The sequence below is a fragment of the Haemaphysalis longicornis genome, unplaced genomic scaffold, assembly GCF_048455015.1.
Source record: "Haemaphysalis longicornis isolate Haplotype H1 unplaced genomic scaffold, Haemaphysalis longicornis Haplotype H1 scaffold_6, whole genome shotgun sequence".
NCBI classification, from domain to species: domain Eukaryota; kingdom Metazoa; phylum Arthropoda; class Arachnida; order Ixodida; family Ixodidae; genus Haemaphysalis; species Haemaphysalis longicornis.
Window position 1 is genome coordinate 200016909 of NW_027526407.1, and position 23720 is coordinate 200040628.

A 23720-nucleotide genomic window follows, 5' to 3' on the forward strand; every position below is an offset into this window, starting at 1 on the left:
TCCCAAGATTCAGCCACCCAGAAGAAATATAGACGAACTCTGGCACGAGAAGTTTATACGGGTAAAAGCTTTTCAATCGAAAAAATCTAGAAAGATGCTTCATATTGGTCCACATTGTTCAGGAAAAAAGCTTGAGTGAGAACGTCAACACATAATTGGTGTTCGCAGTGTTCTTTTAATGGAAAGCTGATATGTTGTCGATGTTTGCGAGAGGAAATAAAATAAAAACGCGTTAAAAACAATGTGTTAACCACGAAACACGAACACGGCTGGTGCCCGAGACTCGCGCTGCGGCTCGAACGCCAAGTCCCAACGTAGCTTATTTAGTGGCTCTATTGGCAACCGGCGGCGCACCAGCAGTGCGAAAGCGGCAAAATTGAGCTCGGAAATTTAAACCTCCAACGGGCGGACCGAGACAGGATGGGAATAGCGTGAGAGGTGGGCGGATGAGACGGGACACTCAGTTACGTAACAGGGGGCGACAGAAGACTATCGTCTTTCAACGACATTGGCAGCGACGCGAGCACGTGCGCGGCCATTTTTTTTTCCTCGCGAGCCTAAGCACGAGCGAAAGCGGTCAACGAAAAGTTGCCTCGCTTCCCCACGCCGAAGCCCACTTATAGCGAACCAGGTTTTAAAGAATTAGCGGCTATAACGAACAAATCTTCGTCTCCTGTTAACATCTGTATACATAAATTTTGCGTCCAGATATAGCGAAAAGCGGATAGAAGGAACTGATTTCAGTTTCCCGGTGTGTTCGCTATAAGCGGGCGCGACTGTATTAAAATTTAACGGAGCGAGCCCAAGGACGCGGGCTTGATCCCTGCCACGGCGGTCGTTCTTCTGATTAGGGCGAAAAACGAAAACGCCCGCGTGTAGATATTTCGGGGCGCCGTAAAGATACTGGAGTGGTCGAAATTGATAGGAGCGCTCCACTGTATGCGGTGCGACACACTATAGACGGTGCGTGTATAGCTTTGACGCGTGAAATTTAACATCTCGAATTTTAAAATTTAATGACGCATCCAGGGCTTCTCAACCCCCCACCCCCGCCGCCTGCCTTTTTGCGTCTTGATCACCCTCGCGAATTCTTTCCTATTTAGCACTGGTTTTAAATGGTGAGCTTTTCACAGCACTCACGCTCTGCTCGTATACGAGATCACCTGGAACCGAGTAATGCAGATTACGCCGTCAGTTCACATTGACAACGTGCAACGTTGTACGGAATTTATCGACGTTATAGCCCAAGCAAAGTCGTTGAAGGACTATGCTAAGTTTCAGTGCTGTCCACCAATCAAAGCACCATTTAATCAAGCTTTGTTCATCGTTTTTTTTCGTTTTCTTATAAAGAGAGCAGGTCCAATTTCGTGCCAATGATTGTGTTCCCGATACAAACGCGCGTAAATCGCCCAAAAAACTCGTCCTGATTTTAAGCGACGCGCGCTGACACCCGCGTGAAGGCAACGACAAGAAAGACCTGGTCTAAGGCCGCCCCGTTGCGACGTTGCTTACCTTAGATAGTCATAGCAGAGCGGTGAACCGATCGCGGCACAGTACCCGGTACATCTACGCATGCGCGCAACCATGCAGTTGTTCCTCGTCTGCGCCTGCGCAGTACCGCCGGTCGCCTACTGGGTACCGTACTGGGACCGGCTCTCCGCTGTGCTATGACTCTCTTAAATGCTTTAAGCTTCCACCACTGTGAAGTCTCGTACAAGCTTATTTCCAAGTTGGCCTCGAAAGCGCGTGTTTACCATCCATGTCCTTGTCCTGGTGACCGGAGCGCTCTCAGGGGCGTGGTTTGGAGGCGGCCCTCGGGCGTGCGACTATACCGCCTGCTTGACGGTCACGCGAGCTATCGTGACCTGTATGTATACGCGCTGTGCTGGCAAAGGACTCGGGAAACCAAGCAGCTAAACACCGCTTGCGTTTTTTCAGTAGTACGCCTCGCTTACTACTCGCTTATTTTTCGGAATTTCGCGTCATCCGAAGTTTTGATGGTGCCCCACAGGGAGCGAGTAATATTCGCTTTTAACGATTTATCGCTTACAGCGAAGCATTTCCCCAGAACTTCGTCTGCGCCACAACTATGAGATAAAAAAAGGAACGGAATTTCATGCATACGAGACAGTCGACGCGGTGTGAACACAATTTATACGAAAAAATTCTCCCAGCCCCTAGCTGGAAAAAAAAAAAAAAAAAAAAAAAAAACTTCAACCCATAAGCAGCAGACCACCAGAGCCGGGAACCGGGCTTATAGATGTGGACCAGTGTTGCGGAGTTACCAATCCGGAATTGGAATGAATCCGGAATCATTCCACATTTTCGCGACCCCGGAATGGAATGGGAATGGAATGGCGACAATGCTTGAAGGGATGGAATGGGAATGGAATTAAGCGCCTTTTGGCCGGAATGGAATGGGAATGGAATTACATGTATTTTTCCCAAAATAAAGCGCACTTTCCTTTCTACGCGCTGTTTTTTTTTGTCCAAATATGCAAAAATACGCAAAAGATCCCGCCAACCCAAGTTCAAACATTCGTAAGCCGGAGCCTTGAATTTAACAATAACTAAATGCTATTCCACTGCATGCAACTCCTCAAATTAGTTATACAGGCCTCAGTTATACAATTAGTTACGCAGGCCTTGGGCTCAGTTTTGCCGAGTCCAAGGCCGCAACGCATTCTCTAAGTCCTTCTTCAGTTAGCTAGAGCCAAAGGTTGCGTGGTGCTAAAGTGTGGACAATCTCCCAATTCCCAAAAGAAAAAAAAAAACAAGACGCAGATTAGTATACGAACCAATGCACTATCCAAGTATACACTAACGAGAGAAAAAATAATTCTCCCTGCACATTGGTTCTCATCGAGACACCCATACAAAGGTCGCGCATAGTCTAATCTAAGCACAGCCTGAACTTTCGCTCGTGCGCAGTGGATGATACCTGACGCACGTAACTAAGCTTTTTGGCAAGGGCGACATTGCATACCTGCGCACACGCAAACACAGGAAGTTCTGAACATATCCGTGCTTTCAAGGCGCGCTTGACATGCGTGAGTGCTGACGACCTGTGCGGCCCGTGATCCGTATTTGGTGCAAAGGCAGGACAAGGTACTCGAGCGGTAATTCTTCCAACTGATACCACCAGATCCGGAGGTTCTGTTCCTCGTTAATAAAATTATAGTTCAAACCATGCTCACGACCGCTCGATACGCGTGTTAACTGCTTAAGGAATATAATGTCTTCTTAAACAATATTAAAGCTTGATTGATTGATTGTAGGGTTTAACGGGCCGACGCAACGAAGGCGATGAGGCGCGCCATAGTGGAGGGCTCCCGATTAATTTTAAAGGGGTCCTGAAATACCTTCCGCCGATGCATGGATGTGCATGTAACCAAATAAAGCAATGTATTAGCAATCTCCTCCCACAAGAATTTTGTTAAAGCGATGAGTATTAGCTGAGAAATCGTACATCAAAAACCGCGCATTATCGTCGCGCCGCGTTTCCTCCTCCTTTCAACTTGCTCTCCGCTGTTGACGGCGACGAGCCTTCCCTCCCATGATGCTGCGCTCCGCAGCGGTGACGTACTTCCGCTACTGCGCTGCTCAGACTGTCGTCTGCTATGGGCAAGCTTTGTTGACACTAGAAAGCCTACATGCGCTACGCCTTCGTCGAAGGCGCACTGTTTATCCAAAAAGCGCCGTATGAGATGTGGCCCCGCTGGTGCCGGGTCTTATTTTGCGGCGGTGGTAATTCCTGCCGGCGGCATGTGAAAAAAACATTTTAAACCGATACAGAACCCGTGCACGAAACGCTTCAATCATGTGACCAGTTCAGCTTGGGGCGACGCGTGGTGGAGAGCGGCAACGTTGGCAAAACATGCCCCGCCGCGCCTCTGAGCTTTCTAGCGCTGGAGCGAGCGCCAATTCTTTGACAATCTCAAACATCGGTTGCCTTGGCAACAAGGCACAAACCGCTCTAGGAGTCAGTTACGGTTCCGTGATCCCAGTTCAGCTTGGGGCCCCACCTCGCGACATGTGGGCACTGCAGGCGTACCACTCACTCCCATTTTGAAGTGCGAGATGCGTTTGGCATTACAGGAGGTGATGGTGTGTGTGTTGTGGACGCCTTTGTTTCGCGATGAAATGCGACGCTGTGCTTCTGCGGGTTTATAGTGCTTCCCATGGTCTGCATTATCTTTCTCGAGCGACGTACGACTCAACCTTGCATGGGGTATGTGCAGTGTGCGTGGCTAAAAGCCATCTCGGCTTGTGCGCCAGAGTTAAGTGACTTGCTGTTCGTCCCCGCAAACCGCGCGCGAGGTGAGTGCCGAATTTACGACGGGCAGGAGGAGGCAACCCATCTTCTCTCAATCGCGGTTCAGACTTGCAACGCATGTTGTGACGTTGTGCTCGTTCGAAACGCATCTCTGGATTGTTTTGAAGTTGAATAAAATGTGTGCGTCAAACCCGGGAATTCGGCTCAGGGCGTTCTCTGCGATTGCACGAAAGAAGTGCCACGGGGCTTCAACGCTTTCTTTATGGAACGTACTCAGGTAAGAGAATATGCATGTCGTGTTATGGCCGTGTTGCATTGAATACAAACGGTTAAGCGTTTGTTTACACTTGTTTCGTTTGTCGTAAAATGTCCAAGCACTCCGGCACTACGCTGGCAGATGAGCCGGCGAGCCGACGCTGAGCAGACGACTCATCTCAGTGGCGGAAGTGCGTGAAAAAGTCGCCCAATAGCAGGATGTCTAGCTCATGACGAACATCTGGGAATCGATGACGTAGACATGTGAAGATGGCGGCGTCCAAAAACACGAAGGAAAGGGTGAGAAAAACGCGACAAACTTTGCAACAAAAGTGTGAGCTTTCCGCTGCGCGTAAAAAGAGTAATAATTGGCACAGATGACGTTGACGAACCAATCTAACGATTGCGCTAGTTCATTTAGTGTGCTCAAAACGCCTTTCAGGGCCCCTTTAACCGCCTGGGGATCTTTAACGTGCGCCGAAATCCCGTACACACGGGCGTTTTTGCTTTTCGCCTCCATCAGAAAAGCGGCCGCCGCGGCCGGGAATCGAACCCGCGACCTCGTGCTCGCAGCGCAACGCTTTAGCCACTGCGTCACCGCGGCGGGTCAATATTAAAGCATCACAACTCGCAAAGACGTGCTGACCATGTAAATACTATAATAACTACCCGGAGAACTGCCCCTGTGGGAATTAGTAGGGTGATTGCACTGGACGAGATATGCCACAAAGCCACTATCCCTCGACCTTGGTTACGTGTTTTCGGTATTTTAGCAGTTCTTAACGCGTGTAATAACATCAGATTAATGGTGGGTTCATTGGTAACTTGATAATCACCCGATAAAACGTTGAGAAATTAGAAGAATGGAATTGAACTGCCCGGCAATTCCCGGAGGGGGAATGGGCGATGTTCCGGCATTCCGAGGAATTGAAAGGAATGGAATTTAGGCAACTTGTAATTCCCCGGAATGGAATTGGAATGGAATGGCGACGCCCATTCCGCAACACTGATGTGGACTGCATGAATAGCGGTAGCAGATGTGTCGCACTGAACGACCATGGGAATATAGACTAACCAATTTATAGCAAACCTTGGAATTTCGAATGATTTGTTTTTATTCGAATGGTACTTTTGTGCATATTGTATATTCAATGCCACACATCTGCGTTAACTGTAATAGTTGGACTGTGATGGTGGTGAATAGAAGAAAAAAGATCGTGTATCGATGGACGAGTGGAAATTCATCACCATCATCAGCCTATCTACGCCCACTGCAGGGCAAATGCCTCTTCCATGGATCTCCAACTATTCCAGTGCTCTGCTCACTGCGACCAATTTATCCCTGCAAACTTCTTGATCTCATCTGTCCATCCAACTTTCTGCTGCGCCCTGCCACGCTTGCCTTCTCTAGGGATCCACTCTGTTACCCCTAATGACCAACGGTTGTCTTGCCTTCGCATTACATGCCCTGCCCACGTCCATTCCTTCTTCTTAATTCCTACTAATATGTCCTTAAAACGCGCATGTTCCCTGACCCATTCCGCTCTCTTCTTGTCCCTTAATGTTATACTTATCTACCATTCTATGACAAACATTATTAGGCACATAAATAACAAGCGTTCGGTCGGACCGATGGCATCACTGAACGACGACCTCATCATACAGCGATCAAACAGATGGATCACGGTGACCATTGGGGCGTCCGCTACAGTTCGCGCACACCAAAATGAAAACACATTCCACATCGTTCCTACGTCTTTCAAACAATAAGTCCGCACTGCAAGTGGTCGCTGGATGCTGATCTCAGGTGACCGTTTCCTCTAACTACAGCTCCTAACAGGAGAAAACAGCTCTAACATACGGCTGGGTGTTAGAGCCCCAGAAAACAGCACTAACACGAGTTTGCGTCATCGTTCGAACATTCAAGCCGGTATACGATCCTGTCGGGTGCAAAAACGACGCTTATCGGTCAGTCCACGTGTGTTGTCCGCCTTTTCGTCATAATAAATTATTACCCACGCCGTTCTTGCTATTTTTAAATCCCCTGGTCGCTTTTAAGTACGCGGTAGCAGTTACCGAACAGGCGGCACTACTTTCTAACAACATGTACGGAGCCGCAAGTTCGCTGCAAACAGCCCCCTTGGTCCAGTCGCTTTCTACGAGTGTCGTTATTTCCGCTCGAAAACATCAAGGTCGTCGCCGTTTCATACAACCACGAAGGTGTCGTTGCAGATAATGCAGCAAGAAACAGTGTCCTCCTCTGCTTGGAATGAAATGCCTGAGGGATAAGGATGCGAACAACGCGCACTCATTGATCGGAGGTGTGCAATGGGAAACAAGGAAAACAGGCATGCCCGCACGCGTAAGGATTTCGAATGGCGACACCGAATAGAACACGGTCTACGGGGAATAAGGTGGAATACGAACGGCAGCTGCAGTGGCGGCACATTCGTCTCATGCATAAATGCAGGGTGACGCTTCTCGAATCCTCCCTTCCTTGACACCGTGCTATCGCAACCGCGCATGCATAGCGCAGTGGCTAGGTCACCCTGTCGTGACATGTAAGCGTGCCGCATTCCAAACCGGGCGAGTTAGGATTTTTTTTTTTCGAAATGATGTCCGCCATTTCGCTGGACGGAACCAACGCCGCCAACGTCACACGTCAGAAATACCATTGACTTCCTAAAGGAGCCATGAAGAGAAAATACAACTTCGTTTAATTTGAAAGAACTAGGATTCAGTATCTCACTCAGCTCCATTGCAGCCACAAAAGATGTTTTTTAACGAAAAAAAAAAAGGAAGAAGTATTCAAAAACTTTCAAATTTTGCGCCACAGTGACGTTGTGATGAACTCAGGGTTCGGTGGTAGGAACCACGAGACGAGCACACGGAGTCAATGACGACAGAGGCCACAACATGAAGGGGAAACGTAGGAGCGATGTATTATGCGGCAAAAACAGCTCAAATGGGTCATGGGCAAAACAGGAAGAAACCAAAACGTTACAAACGCGGCAAACGCAAATGAGAAAGGAGAAAAACAACAAGCGGGATTCAGTCCTGCACCTCCTAACAGTCCCGCGCAAGTCCCAGTTCAGCGAGGGTAGCGAACGCCCAACATACGCGTGCAATCTGGACTGGGCTCACATGGATTGTCGCAGTCACACTAGCCGAGGGTCGCAGACGTGCTGGTCCCGTTTGGCTGGCCCCACGTCACTCGAACCACACGTGGCTCGATCCGGTGGCGCAGCCCAGCAGGAACATGAGGCGGCCCGGCGCGGTAGCACGGACCTCTCGCCCGGAGGCCCAAGAGAGGCAGGCAGGGGCGGCGGCTCCGACGGGTGGTCCTCTCGAACCGATGGCGGCCCCGCCTGATTGACGACCAGACTCCCCGGCGCAAGGCACGGGTGCCCGGTGTGGTAGCGGGTACGAGCGACCGGCGCTACGGCACGGCCCCCGTAATGCGGCGTTCACTGGCGACGTCCCGGCGCGGTAGCACGGGCGCCGTCGGGTGGGTCTAGATCACGTTCGGTGCTGTCCAAGCACACACCGAGCTTATGCCGACCGATGGTGGTCCCCGTCGCGTTCCATCCGCTCACGCGCTCCCGCACCGGGAGATTATTGTCCTCTAATTGCAAGCATACCCCTTCGGGGATTGGCGGCACCATTACAGACGTGTTATGAGCAAGAATGACGTCATACGGGTCAACAATAAAACATAATTTTCAGTGCGTAGCATTGAAGTGATGCGGTCAAATGGAACTAGAGGCCCCATTACAGACGTCCAGTCATGTGTCGTCGCGACAGCTCAGTTAGGCGGCCGCCAATCGCACAAACAAGGTTCCGTGACGTCATAGAAAAGTTGCGGGAAATTGGCTAGAGGGTCGCGACTGCTTCACACGTTTTCTTTAATATCTCCGTTATTTGTTCGAAGATTGCGATGATATTGGTATCATTGTTATCGGGACTAAGCAGTCTTTCTAATAAACCCAATTTGTATTTTGTCTTCATGGCTCCTTTAAGCCTGTCCTACGTGGCGTGAATTTCCCTTCGAATTCGCGACAGCAGCGCCACTCGTGCGGCAAAACAATCTAATATCACCGCTGCCGAAACCACGATCGTTTTGCCGCACCGCAGCTGCGAATTCGCAAGGATATTCGCGCCATGCAGAACAGGCTTTAGTAAGCATATACTAGCGGCGAAACTGCGCCTGGGAATCCATGTCGGCGGGGAGGGCCTTATGGGATGACTACAGGTGCTAGCTTGCCACACCTATCAGATTCTCAAGCGCCTTCTTGGGTTTGTTTTCTTCACTATGTCAACCAGGAATTGTCGAAACTCGCTTCGCTTCTCTTGTTTTTCTTGGAAACTCAAAATTCGCTCCATTGGTTCATGCAAAGACAGCTGTTCTTTAAAGCAAGGTGGAGGACTACAGTGCCGGCGAGCGACCACCGGTACATATTTAGATAATTGTACAAACCCACAATGCAGGAACGCTAGTTTGTGGTAAGGAGAGCTCGCTTCCAGGTTTTTTGCAGTAGCAGTGCATATGTTAACAGCGCTCTGGCATCTTCACTGAGCGAGTAGTCGGCGCGAAAGTTGTAGAGATGGTCTGTTCACCGGTTCTCCGCGAAAGCGGTGTTTTCATAGGTACGCGCATAAAACCTTTCTGAGCTTTTCAAAGAATTTATGAATAAAATATTGGCAAAATAAGTTTTTAATGATCCTTCTCCCGAAATTTTACATTATTGAGTTACCAGCTTGGTTTACAGAATTGTAGGCACCGTTCCCGCAGACTCTCAGTAAAAGGATGACGCTTTCGTATCAATTTCCTTAGCTTTGAAACAGCGTGTTTTATTTTACATTCACACAATTACGCACTCTTCTTTTGCGTTTTTTGTGGCACTGTAGATAAATTTACCGCCACTAACACGTTTCTATACAAGCCAATGATGAAACTAAGGCGAGCGTACGGTTGGATGGCGGCCCATGACGACACAGACGGGCTTGAATGTGAGCCACACAGACGCTACACTCGGTTACAACTCAAGAACGGCACCACCTCATGTAGTGTATCACTCCGCCAAAGCGCCGGACCCGTGACGTCAGTGCGCGCGCGTTTTGAAAGGGGTTTGCTATGAATGCGTGATATCGTCTGCCTTGCCTCACGAGTTTGTTTGTCGTCACTGGAGTCGTTTATAAGCATATTAAGTCCAAAAAATCACGGGAACGGCTCACGTCATGTTCGAAATATTTCCAGTAACGCCCTACTTGCGCCGCGCGGAGAAACATCCGGCTACGGTGATAAGGCACAGCGGCAACTTCCGGTGCCGTTCTTAAGTTGTCACCGAGTATTGCGCCAGGTTCCTCTCTTGTATATTGTAACAAACTCTATGAGAAAGACCGTTTTAACTTGGTCGTTTCCGGGAGCACTAATTTTATCAGTGGGCCGTGCTGTAGCCCCGCTTTATCGGCGCCATCGACAGGGCCATTCACCTGCGTATGCGCGGCACAGTCCAAAGCATGCCGGGATACGAAAACGTAATTTGAACGCGTACGTTAACCCATACGTGACTGCTTACGCAAAACTCGGTACTGCGCGAAGATTGCACACACGTCGAGAGGGCGACGACTGAAACAATACATGACGTCACTCGACGACGATCCTGCCGCGAGATTAAAAGCGACTCGGTACTTTCCCGATCTTTCCATTATACTGACCTTCGGTTGTTCCGATTCTACTGATTACGCGGAATGCTCGCGGGCGGCATGTAGAGCAGACAACAGGCGCTTACGTCAGCGCGAACCTCGTCAAGTGCTTCCAGAACGCCTACCGCTGTGAATCAACCGCGCATTCATAACGCGCGAAAGGAAGGCGTCAAACTCGCGTTTCGCGTATAGCGCGTCATAATTCTGAGTTTCGTTCGAAAATAGGTGATGCGAACACAATAAAATAACTGGGGGTTATAAAAATGCTTCCAGTGCACAGTGTACCGTTTTCCTTACCGCGCAGTGAAGCCATAGACCACAAACATAGCGCGCACGCGCACGCACACGCACGCGCACGCACACGCGCGCACACACACACACACACACACACACACACACACACACACACACACACACACACACACACACACACACACACACACACACACACACACACACACACACACACACAAAAAGAATGGGGCGGATAAAAGAAATGCGCGCTAAACCACCCTGTGAAGGTGGTTGGAAAACGAAGCTGCAAACGACACTTGCATTCACACACGTAGCTCTACAAAGAGTGAAGTCAGAGACAAGTTTTTTTTTAAAATTGCGATAGATTGCCCTACGGCATAACAGGGAGGTTTAAAGGTACAACATTGCACCAGTTGCACGCAGAAAGCCAAGAAGAGACCGGTACCGGGGTCCCCATATCCAACGCTTAAGATCGGGGGGTCTCCCAGGATGGAGGCCTGTGCCTCGGAGGCGTTGAATTCTGGCGTTTCTAAGACCTGAACAAGTCCACAACAGGTGTTCAACGTCAGCTTCTGGCGCAGGAGTCACACATAAGGGGCACGTGTCCGCAAACGGGGCGTGGTATCGGGCAGGTCAAGCGTGAGTAACTGCTGGGGATAACGCAACCCCAACTCGAAGCCTCCGCAGCAAGACCTCCTCCCAGCGAGCGAGCCCACTGGGGAGGTCAGTTCCACGCGGTGGAAGTAAAGCAGGCGTGGCGCGGAGGAGGTTCTCTTTTTCCACCAACAGTTCCTCTAGGGTAGATACTCGAAGTAGTGGTAGTGGCCGAGGGAGGTCTCTTCGGTGGTTACTTCAGAGATATTCTTCGCTAAGGTTAAATCAATGCATGATCCATGGACGGTGGTTGGTTGAGTTGTTTTGGGTAAGCACATGAGTGGAAACTATTTTTTAATAAAATTAAAAATAGCTTAAACCCGGTGTTAGACGATCTCACTTCTCTGTCTCAGCCGCTGCCGACGAAGGCGACGAGATCGGCGGCAGAGACGGAGAAGGGAGGTGCGACGCGTTGGCGTGAGCTTCCTTTAATTTTTACTAACTAATAGCGCATGCGCAAGGCGCGCACACGGCCGCTACACGTGCAGTAGGCGGGCGCGCGCAGAGGCGCTAGAGGTCGCGTGACGCTATCACATGGCTTTCCGCGAAAATGCAGAGGATCAACCCGCAGATGTGCTGGTGAGTGCACCGTCTGTCGCCCCCGTCTCGCCGTGGGCTCATAGCTCAATCAGTACGACAACGGGCTCTCGCTCCGTTACTCTATTCGTTCCAGATTCAATTCCTGACAGTGCCGGTACCTTCTTTTATTTGTTCGCGGGAGTTTTCTGTTGACACCAACGGTTGCGACAGAACTATTTAGACAGAACAGGTAAAGAGCTTCGCTTTAAAAAAAGGCAAAACAGAGAGAAGACACCACACAGCACACTGGTGGTGTTTCTTTCTGTCTATCCCGTCCTCTCTCTCTCTCTCTCTCTCTCTCTCTCTCTCTCTCTCTCTCTGAGCATTTTATCCTGTCATGTGGAACATGGCCCAAGTCTGTAGGGTCGCCTTTGGTTTTTAAAGATTACAGTATTTCTTGGTATTTGAACGCAAAAAAATTCTGTGTCTGTCAGTCCGTACGTCCGTCGAGATAACCTTCCGGCCAAAAGTTAAAGGAATTGCTGAAGAAGACGTTTACATAGGCTAAATCTTTCTATTCTACTAAATCTGGTGCCATACTTCAAATTTTCAGCATTATTGAGCAATGAGAAAACATTAAGCACATTTAAGGCAAAACATGAGCACGTAATTTACACTTGCACGTTCTTTCAATTAAACGTAACGTGGCGTGATTTTTGTGAGAGCAAACGAAAAAAAAAACGCGCTAAAAACAATATTTTAACCACATAATACGAAAAGGGCTCACGCCCGAGCCTAACAACTTGAGAGCCCAACCAACAATCGACGTCACAACCATAATGTCCCCTTAGAAAATCCCACTGCTCTGGTTCGAGTCTGTTCATTGGCATCACCAAATTATCAGGCGTTCACCCAACAGCGGAAAAGCATCTTCAAGGCTATTTCTATCAAGCTTGCCGAAAAAAAAAAAGTAAAAACAGGAATTTTCTGACAGAAGGCAATGTGGGTGCAATCGGTGTTCTGGAATTTATTAGCCGAGCACAGACAATAGCTCTATTTATCTCGTCCCCTGGTAGCGCCGCACGAAGCGGCGCGTCGTTGCCGCGTCACCTCACCTGCCCTCTACGTCACGGCGCGTTATCTATCACGCAATTATTGCACGCAGCAACCGCTGGACAGCGATCGCGGTACAGGAAGCGCCACACACGTGCTAGCGCGCGTTCCGAGGGCACTCGCGAACGGCCGCACATCGACGACGCGTCTGCTGCAAGAGACGACGCGAATCGGATTACGGCGGAAACTTCGCCCTTTCGTCAACGTAAGTTCGTGCGCACGATTTATATATAGCATGGGCTGAGTTGACTAGAAACGCAGTTTTCAGCCTTCGACAGGTCGCTTCTTTCAGAGAGCTGACAGCTGCGTTCTTTGCGCGTCACCTTATCGTTGTCAGACTTTTCACGATGTCCGGTAACGCACTTTCGCTACTTTTGACGTTATAATGCGAAGCCCCAATTGGGAAATTTGCGCGCCGATGATGTAAAACGAACTGGAACTTATAGCACAGGCTGTACACGGACCTGAATATCGAACAACGACAAAAAAAAAAAGTTCATGAGGTCCACACCAGCTGCCAGTAGGCGTGTTCTTTTTTGCTCAAGGCTATCGCAGTTCGGTTAGTCATGCCGCGGAAATCATCGGTCGTTCAGGCTTCTTCGGCTATCGGAATGCACACCCCCAAGCGGGTTCGCCTACCGATTCTTGATTCGACAGCGGAAGAAAATAAGCGGCGAACATATGCGACGGTCACAGCTTCGACAGCTTGAGCCTGGCTACAGCTACATCGACACAGCGCGGTGTCCTCGAGCCTCATCCGAGTTACCTGTTTCAGGTAGTGGGCGGAGCGCTGCGCACGGACTGGACGCCAGATTGCGTCCGGGGAGGGAAATGCGCGCTATGTCCTAGAAAGAGGTCCGTTTGCAGAGTTCCAGGCAAGATGTCAAAGTAATTTTACGTGTTCCCTGACAAATGCGGCGTCCCGCAAGGTTCAGTCTTGGGCCCTGTTTTTTTTTTAATTTGGACAACTAACACCATTTTTACTATACACCTTTCTGCTGATGATTGCGTTTTATATCGAGAGGTGACTAATCTAGACGACGTGAATAATCATCAGGCCGAATTAATAAGCTAATTGAGTAGTCGAATATACGGCAAACGCAAATCAATACAGAAACTCCGTACCTGGCATTTTTCCTTCTTTTGAGACCCCCCTTTGCTGTTGCACAATAGACAGTACTGTTTCTGAAAGCGTTACCAAATCCAAATAGGTGGGTATTTTACTGACCGATCTACTGCGATATTTACTGATATGGCAAGCTTGTGCAGAATACATTACTACTGAAGCTTTAAAAAATTTTTTTTAAACACAGCCTATTCTTAAGCAGTTCCACAATTAAACTTCATGCTCACGCTAACTTGGTTCGATCTTCCCTACAACATGCATAAATTATCTGAAATCCACATCAAGCTAATTTCACTTGATTCTACTTAACTAGGGTGTCCGTTATAATAGTTCGTGTTCTGCCCTTCAAAATTCCCTTGATCTGCTGAATTTTATTCTGTGTATAAAATTATTTTGCCTCGTTTTTTTAATTCAGTCTGTAATTCAGTTTTCTTTAAAAGATGCGACGACCGGCCGCGTCGGGACGGGGGTCATAACAAACCCCCGCCCACTGCAGGATCGATGTGAATAAAGTCCTTTCCAGTCCAGTCCAGTTGGAACACATTGTTACAGCGTATCACACCTCGATAAGACCTGATCATTCACAAGATACCTCCAGTTTTTGCACGCCCACGACAATTTCGGGCCTCTCCCCTCGCCCTATCAATAACTGACTGAACCCAACTTCCGGCTATCTGAATCAGATCCCTCCTTATTTGAAGTTTCTTTAGTCCTGTACGAGTGGAAAGTGCTCCATAATTATTTTCTTTTCGAGCTCATTCCTGCGCACTCCAAATGTGTCCATACTGTGTTTAGTTTCTTGTTATTGCCTTTTTCAAGCGGAGCTTTCATACTCTCACCGATGTCGCCTGCAGTCCACCTAAAATGCACCGCAAGAAAGCCAACTTTCTCTGACGATGATGATGGTCGTGATTGAAGTGAAAAACGAATTTAAACACTTCCTGCGGTTCGAATTGAACCCGTGTCCCTCGCGATATGAAGTTCATTTCTATCCGGTTGCACCGATCTGGTATGGTCGAAGCAGTTTGAATTCGGAGGGGGGGGTGCATGGACATGCAAAGTAGGACAGAAAATACACCTCTCCGTCTAACGATGATGATGGTTGAACGCTAGGGAGAGCCATGGAATAACCATATCAGGAAAGCAGTACAGCGCAATTGCAGTGCAGTAAACATCCCAATAAGAAACAGGCATTTGTATCAGGGGCACACAGTCTTCCGAAAGCTTCGCGTTCCCTTATCGCTGTGGTGTCGACAGAGGGTAGTTGATATTACCATCATTTTTGCACGCTTTTACGTGTTTTCATTTGTCCTTTTTCATTTATCGGCAAAGTTTTAGTCTTTCTTATCGTGTTGCATCTATTGCATGAACAAATTCCCCCCTATGTAATGCCTTGGCAAGTGTTGAGGGTATTGAAGAAAAAGTATTCCCACTTCACCTGACTGCCCACCAAGCATGCGGCAACTAATTCTCACTATTTTATTGCACAAAAGCAGGAAAATCTTTGCCATCCCTTTGTAATGAAAGTAGAGAGAAGCACAAAAGCTTCCCAACATCAAAACTGCATCAAAAGTGCATCCAACCTTTGCTTAAAGTGCGCCCCATTGATCGCCAAACCTTCAAAGCCCAAATTGCAAGTGAATGAACGAACCCATGCAACAATTTTTTGCGGGTTAAGTAGAGGCATCTACGATATCAATGTATACTATTGCACTACTCCTTCATGATTGATGCGTACATTGTCTCGTCTAGAATTGTTCCTTTTTCGCGATTTTTCACGTAGCCATTTTGACACAATGGAAGCCCGGTTTAACGCACGTGCCATGTGTCCAGAGAGCTTGTCAGTCAGATGGGAAAACGCATTAGTTTTTTGACAGGACGCCTCCAGCCCCACTAATACCCCTGTCATACGGCAGATCTAATGACATTTAGAGCAAATGTCATTCGCTCTAAATGTCATTAGTTCGACGCTACACGACATCACTGAAGGACATTTGCAGTGAATGACATTCAGCGGCTAACTGAGGTTCGGGAGCTCATTCAGCAGCCAAATGTGACGCGCCTCGACAGCAGTGGCACGTCAGTAGATAAGAAAGTTCAGTAATAAACCAAAGAAGACTGTTTCTAGAAATTGTTAGCAAACTTATATTTTCCCCTTCGTGTTGTTTTTCAAATAAGAAGACGAACAAGTAGTAACAAAAAAAAAATTGTCATTCCCAATGCACGCGCCACCCTAATAGGAATTTTTTTGCGGATTTGTCTCGGCTTGTGATGTCTAGTGATGTCACCTAAACTGGTGATTTTCTTACTTTTATTTTTAAAAAATAATCCTTTGTTTCAAAAAAAAATATTTGTGCCAACATTCGAGATGCACTTGAAATGTAATTTTGCGTTTTTGCGAGCTCGCTAATCGTCACCACCATCAAATGACATTTGTTTCGCCGAGTAGACCCGCTCAGCCAAACCGAGTGTCATTAACAGCTCAATGTCATCCACTTTGAATGAAATTAGATTTGCCGTCTGACAGGGATATAAGAAAACTTTCTCATTAAAAAAAATAACAAGGGCAGCATGACATAACTGGGTGTGCATCCTAGAAGACATGCTGATATATCTCGTGCTGCAAAAAACTAATTTTAAATGGCCAGCAAGCATTTCCGTGCTTATGCAATTTGTGAACAAATTGCGTCGCGTACCAAAGTACATTATATCTGGCTGAACTAAGTGTTCATTGTCACACTTTTGAAGCACATTTATTGAGTAGCGGTGAACAGCCGAGAACGTGCAGAATTTTCTCTCAACAGTCGCAAATAAAATGTGACAGTGCGTACAGCATCTAGATCCTGGATTACAGATGTCCGAGCTAAAGTGTCACAAGTGGTATGGTTCCTGTGTTGACAATGTATAGTTGCCTGGGTTCTCTTGCGTTTGTTTTATTTCTTTTGTGAAGTATAAGTCTTGAACACACAAATCCAAGTCGGAGGTCACAACCCATTTAAGAGGTTCACCTTTACTCAGCTGGATTGACCGAAATGTGGTGGTCCAGAGGTCCCTGGTTTAAATCTGACAATGTGAAAAATTCGCTTAAGTTTATTTTCAACTAAATTTGTTGGTTTCCCGCCCCCGGCGGCCGCTTTTGTGCTGAAGGCGAAAAGCAAAAACTCCTGTGTGTATGAGATTTCGGCACACGTTAAAGGTCCCCAGGTGTTCAAAATTCATCCGGAGCCCTCCACCGCGGCACACCTCATAGCCTGCATTCCAATGGCGCATTAAACCGTGCAATCAAATTAATCAACTGAATTAGTTGCTTCATTTATACGAGCTTCACAAAAACATGTGGTGCCATTCCAAGCATTCATTGATCCATTTTGTATCCTCTGAGCAGTTGACCACATTTTGTGTACCATCCGTCGGCAAAATTTAGTATGCCATAGATGCCGGATTTTTGGCCAACTTTTGCATTAATATTTCATGTGCAACAGTACTGATTCCTTTTTACGAGAAACTAACCTGGAATTCCTCCTCCCACTTCTTGTTCCTCTCCCACCCAGGCATCCAGCACATTCCAGCCCACCCATAAAGGTTCGAATCCAACATGGTACCATCCAGGCACCTCCCCCTCTTCTCCCTCCTAGCCTGCCTTCTTTTGGTGGGCACCCAGTCCACCGTGGCCAGGTCCACCATCCACCATGTCACCTCGTACGAGGTGCAAAATCCACCCCAGGCCGGTGCAAGGCACGCAACGGTGGTTGTCGCTGGCCGGGAGCTTCCCTTGGCTACGACCACGGAACTGACGGCCGAGGAGTTTGACGAGGAAGACGACAGCAGCAGAGATGAGGAGCCTGTGTCCACGGAGGACGAGACATCGACATCACTCGAGACGCCCGCTCCCCCACAACCGAGGTCAGTTGATGGGCGCCTGATGAGGCACAACTCCATTTCTTTCCTTAACAATGCATGGATGCGAGCTTGTTGGTACTCCACGTCAAATCGCTGATAAGCATGGTGATTCAACTTGAAACTTCCTCTGCATTTTTTCCTGCGCTTAACAGCGATTTATCACTTCTTTCTCTCAGAACGGGGGCGTTGCACTGTCAATATCCCGTAAGAGTGACACAATCAATTACAATGCTTGGTTGTACAAGATGCGGTTCTCACAAACAGCAGCCACGTCGGAGGAGCCGTCGTTTTATGCAGGCACTGTTTACAAGAACTGAAATACTAGGGTGATTGTAGTCGCTCGTTGGCTGCCATAGGCAGGACTAGATGGAGAAACAGTGGAGAGGTCTTGTTCCTGCAGAGGGACCAAAAGGACTGATGATGATAGTAAGGGGAACATCATCACCCTCAGCCTGTCAGTGTCCACTGTAGAATGAAGGCCTTTCCACTTCTGGACTTCGCCGAGTCCATCCTTGCCCCCAGACTGTCTGAGCTCATGCCTCCATTGATGATCCATTGAGTCCTTGGCCTTCTCGCGTGTCGCTGACGATCCGTTGGTAGCCATTTCATTAAACACATGAGCCACCCACTGTATAACATGCGCATTACATGCCCTACACAGTATTTGGGCCTTTCGCTATATACTCCCACAGGATTCACAATGGTCCTGCACCTTGTTTCTGGAAGCATCAGAGATTGTGCATAACCCAAGCACTGAGGTTGGGAAGCATGCACTAGCTGGGACAGTTTGGCATGGAACGAATCATGGCACAGTACTGCACAGCACTTGGAACGCCTGTCTCTTAACCGTTCTTCCCGCCATGCTGTGCAGCATTTCCAACGTGGCCCCACCACAGCGCGTGACCAACAAGCCTGAGAGACGATTCCCGAGCACTACGTCCACAACAACCACCACCACCACGACCACCACAGCGGCACCCACAACGACAACAACGCGGCGATCTCGGCCAACCAGTCCCCGGGCAACGGCGCCACCGGCAACGTACGGAGCCCCGACCGGGGACCGTTCGGACGTTCGCGGCGAGGACTCTGCCTGTCCGCGCCGGGAGGACATCCATCCGTGCCAGTGCCTCGAGATACCCAGCAAGATCCCCGGCGATGTCGAGACGGTCGCCACGTGCAAGAACATCCGCAACCAGCAGGTACGCTGCAGTAACGTCTTGCGCACCCTGTTGCGATGGTGGATGAGGCAGTCTGAAGCTGGCGGTATCCACCACACTGCATGCAACTTTTCTCTTAAGGCCATGAAGACAGTACATGGTTGTTTCATTGAAATGTCTCTCATGGCTGGAATGGGGTTGAGTGAGCTACCAAAGCCAAGTTGCTCCAAATTAAACAACGCGGTATTTTGTCTTCATGGCCCTTTTAACGCTTTCCATTGCACCAGAAGCGCTGAGCTTGTATTTCCCAATTCTAACGCACACCTTCTTTTATAAAAATAGGCGTTCAAAAATACCCGCGCGTTACAATCGGATGCAAAACTCAAAAACTTAACCAAAACTGCCACCTGAAAACCAAAACGAAGTGGGCGAACGAATGACGTACATTTCGTTTAAACGTAAAGTAATCATCTTGGCGGAAACTGAAGCAGTGTCCCATGCACAAGGCTTCCCGGAGCTGTGTGTTTGCGATTGGCGAAAACAAAGGGATCCCATTTTCAAGTGCAAAGCTTCACAGAAGGGCTTTAGGTGGCCACAGCACGTGTTGATTTATGTTCAATTAAATTGCCTGTACGATTTTTAGGCATCCATTGATGGCATTATTTCATGTGTGCGGTAGAATCGGCACCAAGTTATGTTTCTGGTTTCCAGCTGTTGAATTCTACTGCGCATTACAATCAGGGGCGCATTAGTCATGCAAATGCGGTATATTGGAAGTGACAATCAAGGTGTGCTAGTAGACCGCTCCCTCAGCTATAACAAAGCAGAGTTGACTGTACGTCCTAGATTCTGAAGCGGAGTTCCCTGTGTGTGAATAGGACAAGCCCCAGACATCTGCGACCTTTGCACCCGTCTCTGATCTCTTCCTTCTTCCCGCCTATTGCCCCTTTCGCAGGTGCTGAGTGACGCTCTGAAGGGCTTCCAGCGCCACAAGATCAACTTCTTTGTGCTGGACAGCTGCAAGCTGCCTCCCTTCCCCAACGGCCTGTTCCACAACGTCGACATTGAGTGGATGGAGGTGCTCAACTCCACCGTCCAGTTCCAGAAGGAGTTCTTTGGCTGCTCCAAGGGCTGCCTCTGAGTCTCGATGGAAACAACAATCTCCCAAAACAGTTCTCCGTTGGCGAGACAAGAAGAACCAATGTGCGACGGAAAGTTCACAGGCCCAGACGAGATGGCAACGTGGAATGCAGAAACTCTCATTTCCCTTGGATGCAGACATTATACGTGCAAGCTTCGACGGCAAACAGCCCAGCAGTGTGTGCACTGCAAGATCTGAGTGAGGTTGATGCGTGAAAGAGATTGTGTAAACAACAGGACTCAATCAACGTGACTGTAATGCCTTGCTTTTTCTACAAGCTAGTTTTGCAGAAATACTGTTTGCTTTTATTGTGTGTTTATTTACTAGGTCACAAGCAATCTCCTCTGCTGATGTTTTAAAACGATGCACTGTTTGCACTGAGCTGTTGCCTCACCTTTGGTGATTCATGCGGTCTATGGATCACCAATGCGTATGATTCAGTCATGCCTCCAAAGCCGCCCCTTCCAATTGAGTAACAACAGACCAGTCTACTAGCTCAACATGTTGTTCTTGCAATCCGTAAATTCTGTCCCCAAAACACGTAAGGTCAACTTTATTGACTTTTGTAGACATTTCATCACAATGCATGCGGACAAAACCATAAAATCAGCCCCCTAGATTAGTCGCACATTAACGAGTGTACTAAGAAAGGTGTTTTTTTTTTAAAAGTGCCACAGAAAGACAAAAAACAAAAACGACAGGTCCTTGAACTTGCCACGATGGTAGTTGTACCAAACCCGCACTCTAGATTGGCTGTGGTTTCGAAACTCAAATGAAATTACTTTCTTTTAAGTTTGTAGGCCGTGTGGTGTCCTGGTGGTACCAGATAAGCCCTGGAAAATGCCTCGTCTTGCAAAGTTCATTCTAGATTGTGTTTTGCACGAGACTGTAATCCTCCCCAAACTGTACAGTTCAAGCGATCATCAAATCAATAGACGACCCCGTAAACAGGGCAACCATTTCACCACTTGTGACGTAATTTGATGTCATTTTCAGTTAACGCATGAACTTACATGTACCTACTTATCATTTTTTGATGTCTAAGTTTCATTGTCACACACATATAATGGCCACAGCCAGGTGCTATGGAGTGGCGAAAGCTTGACGTACAAATAACAGCCCCATCATCTTGCTATACCATTCACACGTTTCCGAAATGTCGCGACGTACATTTTTCTTCTATGTCTGCTATGAAAACAGTGAGCTGGGCAGTGAGCATGTATTTATCAGCAATAATGTGCTTCGGTACGCCACTTCGAAGCACTCGCAAGAGCATTATATTTGAAATCTGAGATCTGAATTGTTATGCACAGTCCACAACAAATGATGTCAACCCAAGTAGACAAAAACAATGTTCTTGGAAGCACAGTAGTGGTATCGTTGGAACCCTAAAAGATGCACATTGCTGTTATATAGAAGAAAAAGTGTACGACGTGTAAAAGAAAATATGGTAGAATTTGTGCGTACACATTCCTATTCCTTTGTTCATTTTTTAAAATAGCTGATGGTATTTGAATGCCTGCTTTGTTGCACAAGTTCCTCAATGGAAAGCCTGATATGTGAAGAGTCTCCAATATTTCAACCCCAGAAGCTAGTAATGGCAGAGCCCTAATGCCTTAATTAAAGGGGCCAAGAAGACGCACTACAAACTTTGAAGACATTAAAGAACCAATCTTTGTTAACTTGCTCAACTTCATTCCAGTCAAGGAAAAACTTTTCTACCAAAAGCAAATTGTTCAGAATGTTGAGAAATTTTCAAATTTTGCACAACACAATGTCAGTAGTAGTGGCGTGAAAGAGGGAATACCAGAAAAACGTTACCACTGCGATAGCTGTACTTTATCCTTCAAATGGTACAACCAAACAGAACTGGAATTGTCCAAATCTTTCAAAAGAGCCAAACTTGTAAACTGTCTTCGTGGCCTATTTAAATCCACTGCATCCAGTCCTATGTGCCTGTAGTAGCCACATTTCCAAGGTCGAGTCGTTTTGCTGGTAACATCTTCTCAGTAACATCTTCTCAACTTTCCGCCCACCAATTCACAAGTCTGACAGCCAGCCAGACACGTGGAGTCTGGCCGATTAAAGTGTGTTGTTTTGCAGGCAGCTAGCGACTCAAAGCTGAATCGAGTTCCTCTGTACAAATCTCCTCGAGTAATCGGAACTCTCAGAACTCTACACAACACACTGATGCTCAAGTATGGCAGACTGCGACTGCAGTTGCATAGAATTCTCTCTGATTTTTGCGTTTCCGATAGTGATTCGCATAGACGTGAACACATCTCTCCTGCTCAAGGAAGCAGCATCGTCAAGTCGTGAAATAAAGTTTTGTTTGTTCACAAAGACAGGCCTCAACTTTTCATTTTTCTTTTGTCACTGATTACATTTGCTTGAAAGCTTCTTCTTTTTCTTTTCCACAGAGGAAAGGAAATTGCCAAATAATCTCTAGCAGTGAATAACGTGCTACCCGTAATGCACGCCACCAACCAAGGTGCACGTTTTCAACGCATACACGAAAATTAAATCTGTGCACACGAAGGCATCACTGCATGTAAAAGTCTTCACTGAAAACTTCAGAGAGGTAGCACAATTATTCAGTTTGCTCACATGACTTATTAAGTAGCAACAAGTACTGAAAATCGTGCATCCGCACACTTTTGCTAATGCGGCATTAAACCCCGCCCACAAGCCATTTGCGCTTGTGAGGGCACAAATCTACGGTGAAATTTATTGGAAAGTTGTACATACAGATCATAGACCTCGCGCACCAATTCAAATTTTACGTGGCAAGAAGACTTAGAAACAAGCAAACTTTGTGACAACACTGCCAGTCAAGGTTCATGTTTTTTGAAAAGATGGCGATTTCTAATTTAGCTCAAAACAGTGGCGTATCATTGTGTGGTCTGGCAACTATGGCCAGACCAGTCAGCATAAAAATGCGCGCGCGACATTGAACACCAGTATTGCAGTGTCAGCCGCTCTCTGTCTGTCGCAAATCAGCACAAGTGGAGGGGAACATAATGTGCCCACAATGCAAAAATACTTCACACACATTCAAAATATTTAAGAAACTACCGTATTGACTCGCGTAATGATCACACTTTGTTTTTCCTAGAAATTTGATGAAAATTTAGGGGTGCGTTCATTACGCGGGGTAAATTTTACGCGAAAAACTATTCAGCACAGAAGAGGCAAGCAAGTTGCGGGTCAAAATTTTTACAATAGGTCTCATGAACACGATAAAAATAATAAATAAGAACATAATAAAAACTCCGCACACCACCGCCAGCCACTTTGCAAAGTGACGCAAAATGCAGTGTTTTCATGAATTGCGAACGCGCCGGAACGAGTTGGTTGCGAGGTGGCAACAATTAAGGCGACCAATTAAGTGGCTGCCGCTGTCGCAGTGCGGGACATCAACACAGACATGGGGGCCGACGCAGCAAACTGAGCGTATTTTTGCCTGTCTGGTGAGCACATTATGCGCATTTAGTGACAGTTTCTTCCTCATCTATTGAACGCATGCTTGCCGACATCGCTAATATCGGCAAGTCTGCGGCAATAACGTAGCCATCCATGCCCGCTTAGAAAGGGAAGGAAACATAGGTAAGCATG

General features: G+C 47.6%; 2 protein-coding genes across 3 annotated transcripts in view; one reads left to right on the forward strand and one right to left on the reverse strand.

Annotated features, from left to right (window-relative positions):
- The window catches only part of LOC144141302 (uncharacterized), a 37061-nt gene extending 15269 nt beyond the window's left edge, over positions 1-21792 (forward strand). The window contains exons 1-4 of one of the 2 annotated variants that reach the window (XM_077672879.1): positions 12877-12983; positions 17456-17807; positions 18676-19006; positions 19920-21792. In XM_077672879.1, the coding sequence (XP_077529005.1) occupies positions 17500-17807; positions 18676-19006; positions 19920-20105 (825 nt within the window). In that variant the 5' untranslated portion in view covers positions 12877-12983; positions 17456-17499 and the 3' untranslated portion in view covers positions 20106-21792. Of the gene's footprint in view, positions 1-12876; positions 12984-17455; positions 17808-18675; positions 19007-19919 lie in introns of those variants that run through there. The other variant, XM_077672878.1, reaches the window with a different exon arrangement.
- The window catches only part of LOC144141301 (PIH1 domain-containing protein 1-like), an 80906-nt gene that overhangs the window by 38799 nt on the left and 18387 nt on the right, over positions 1-23720 (reverse strand). The gene's annotated exons all lie outside the window — the stretch shown is intronic.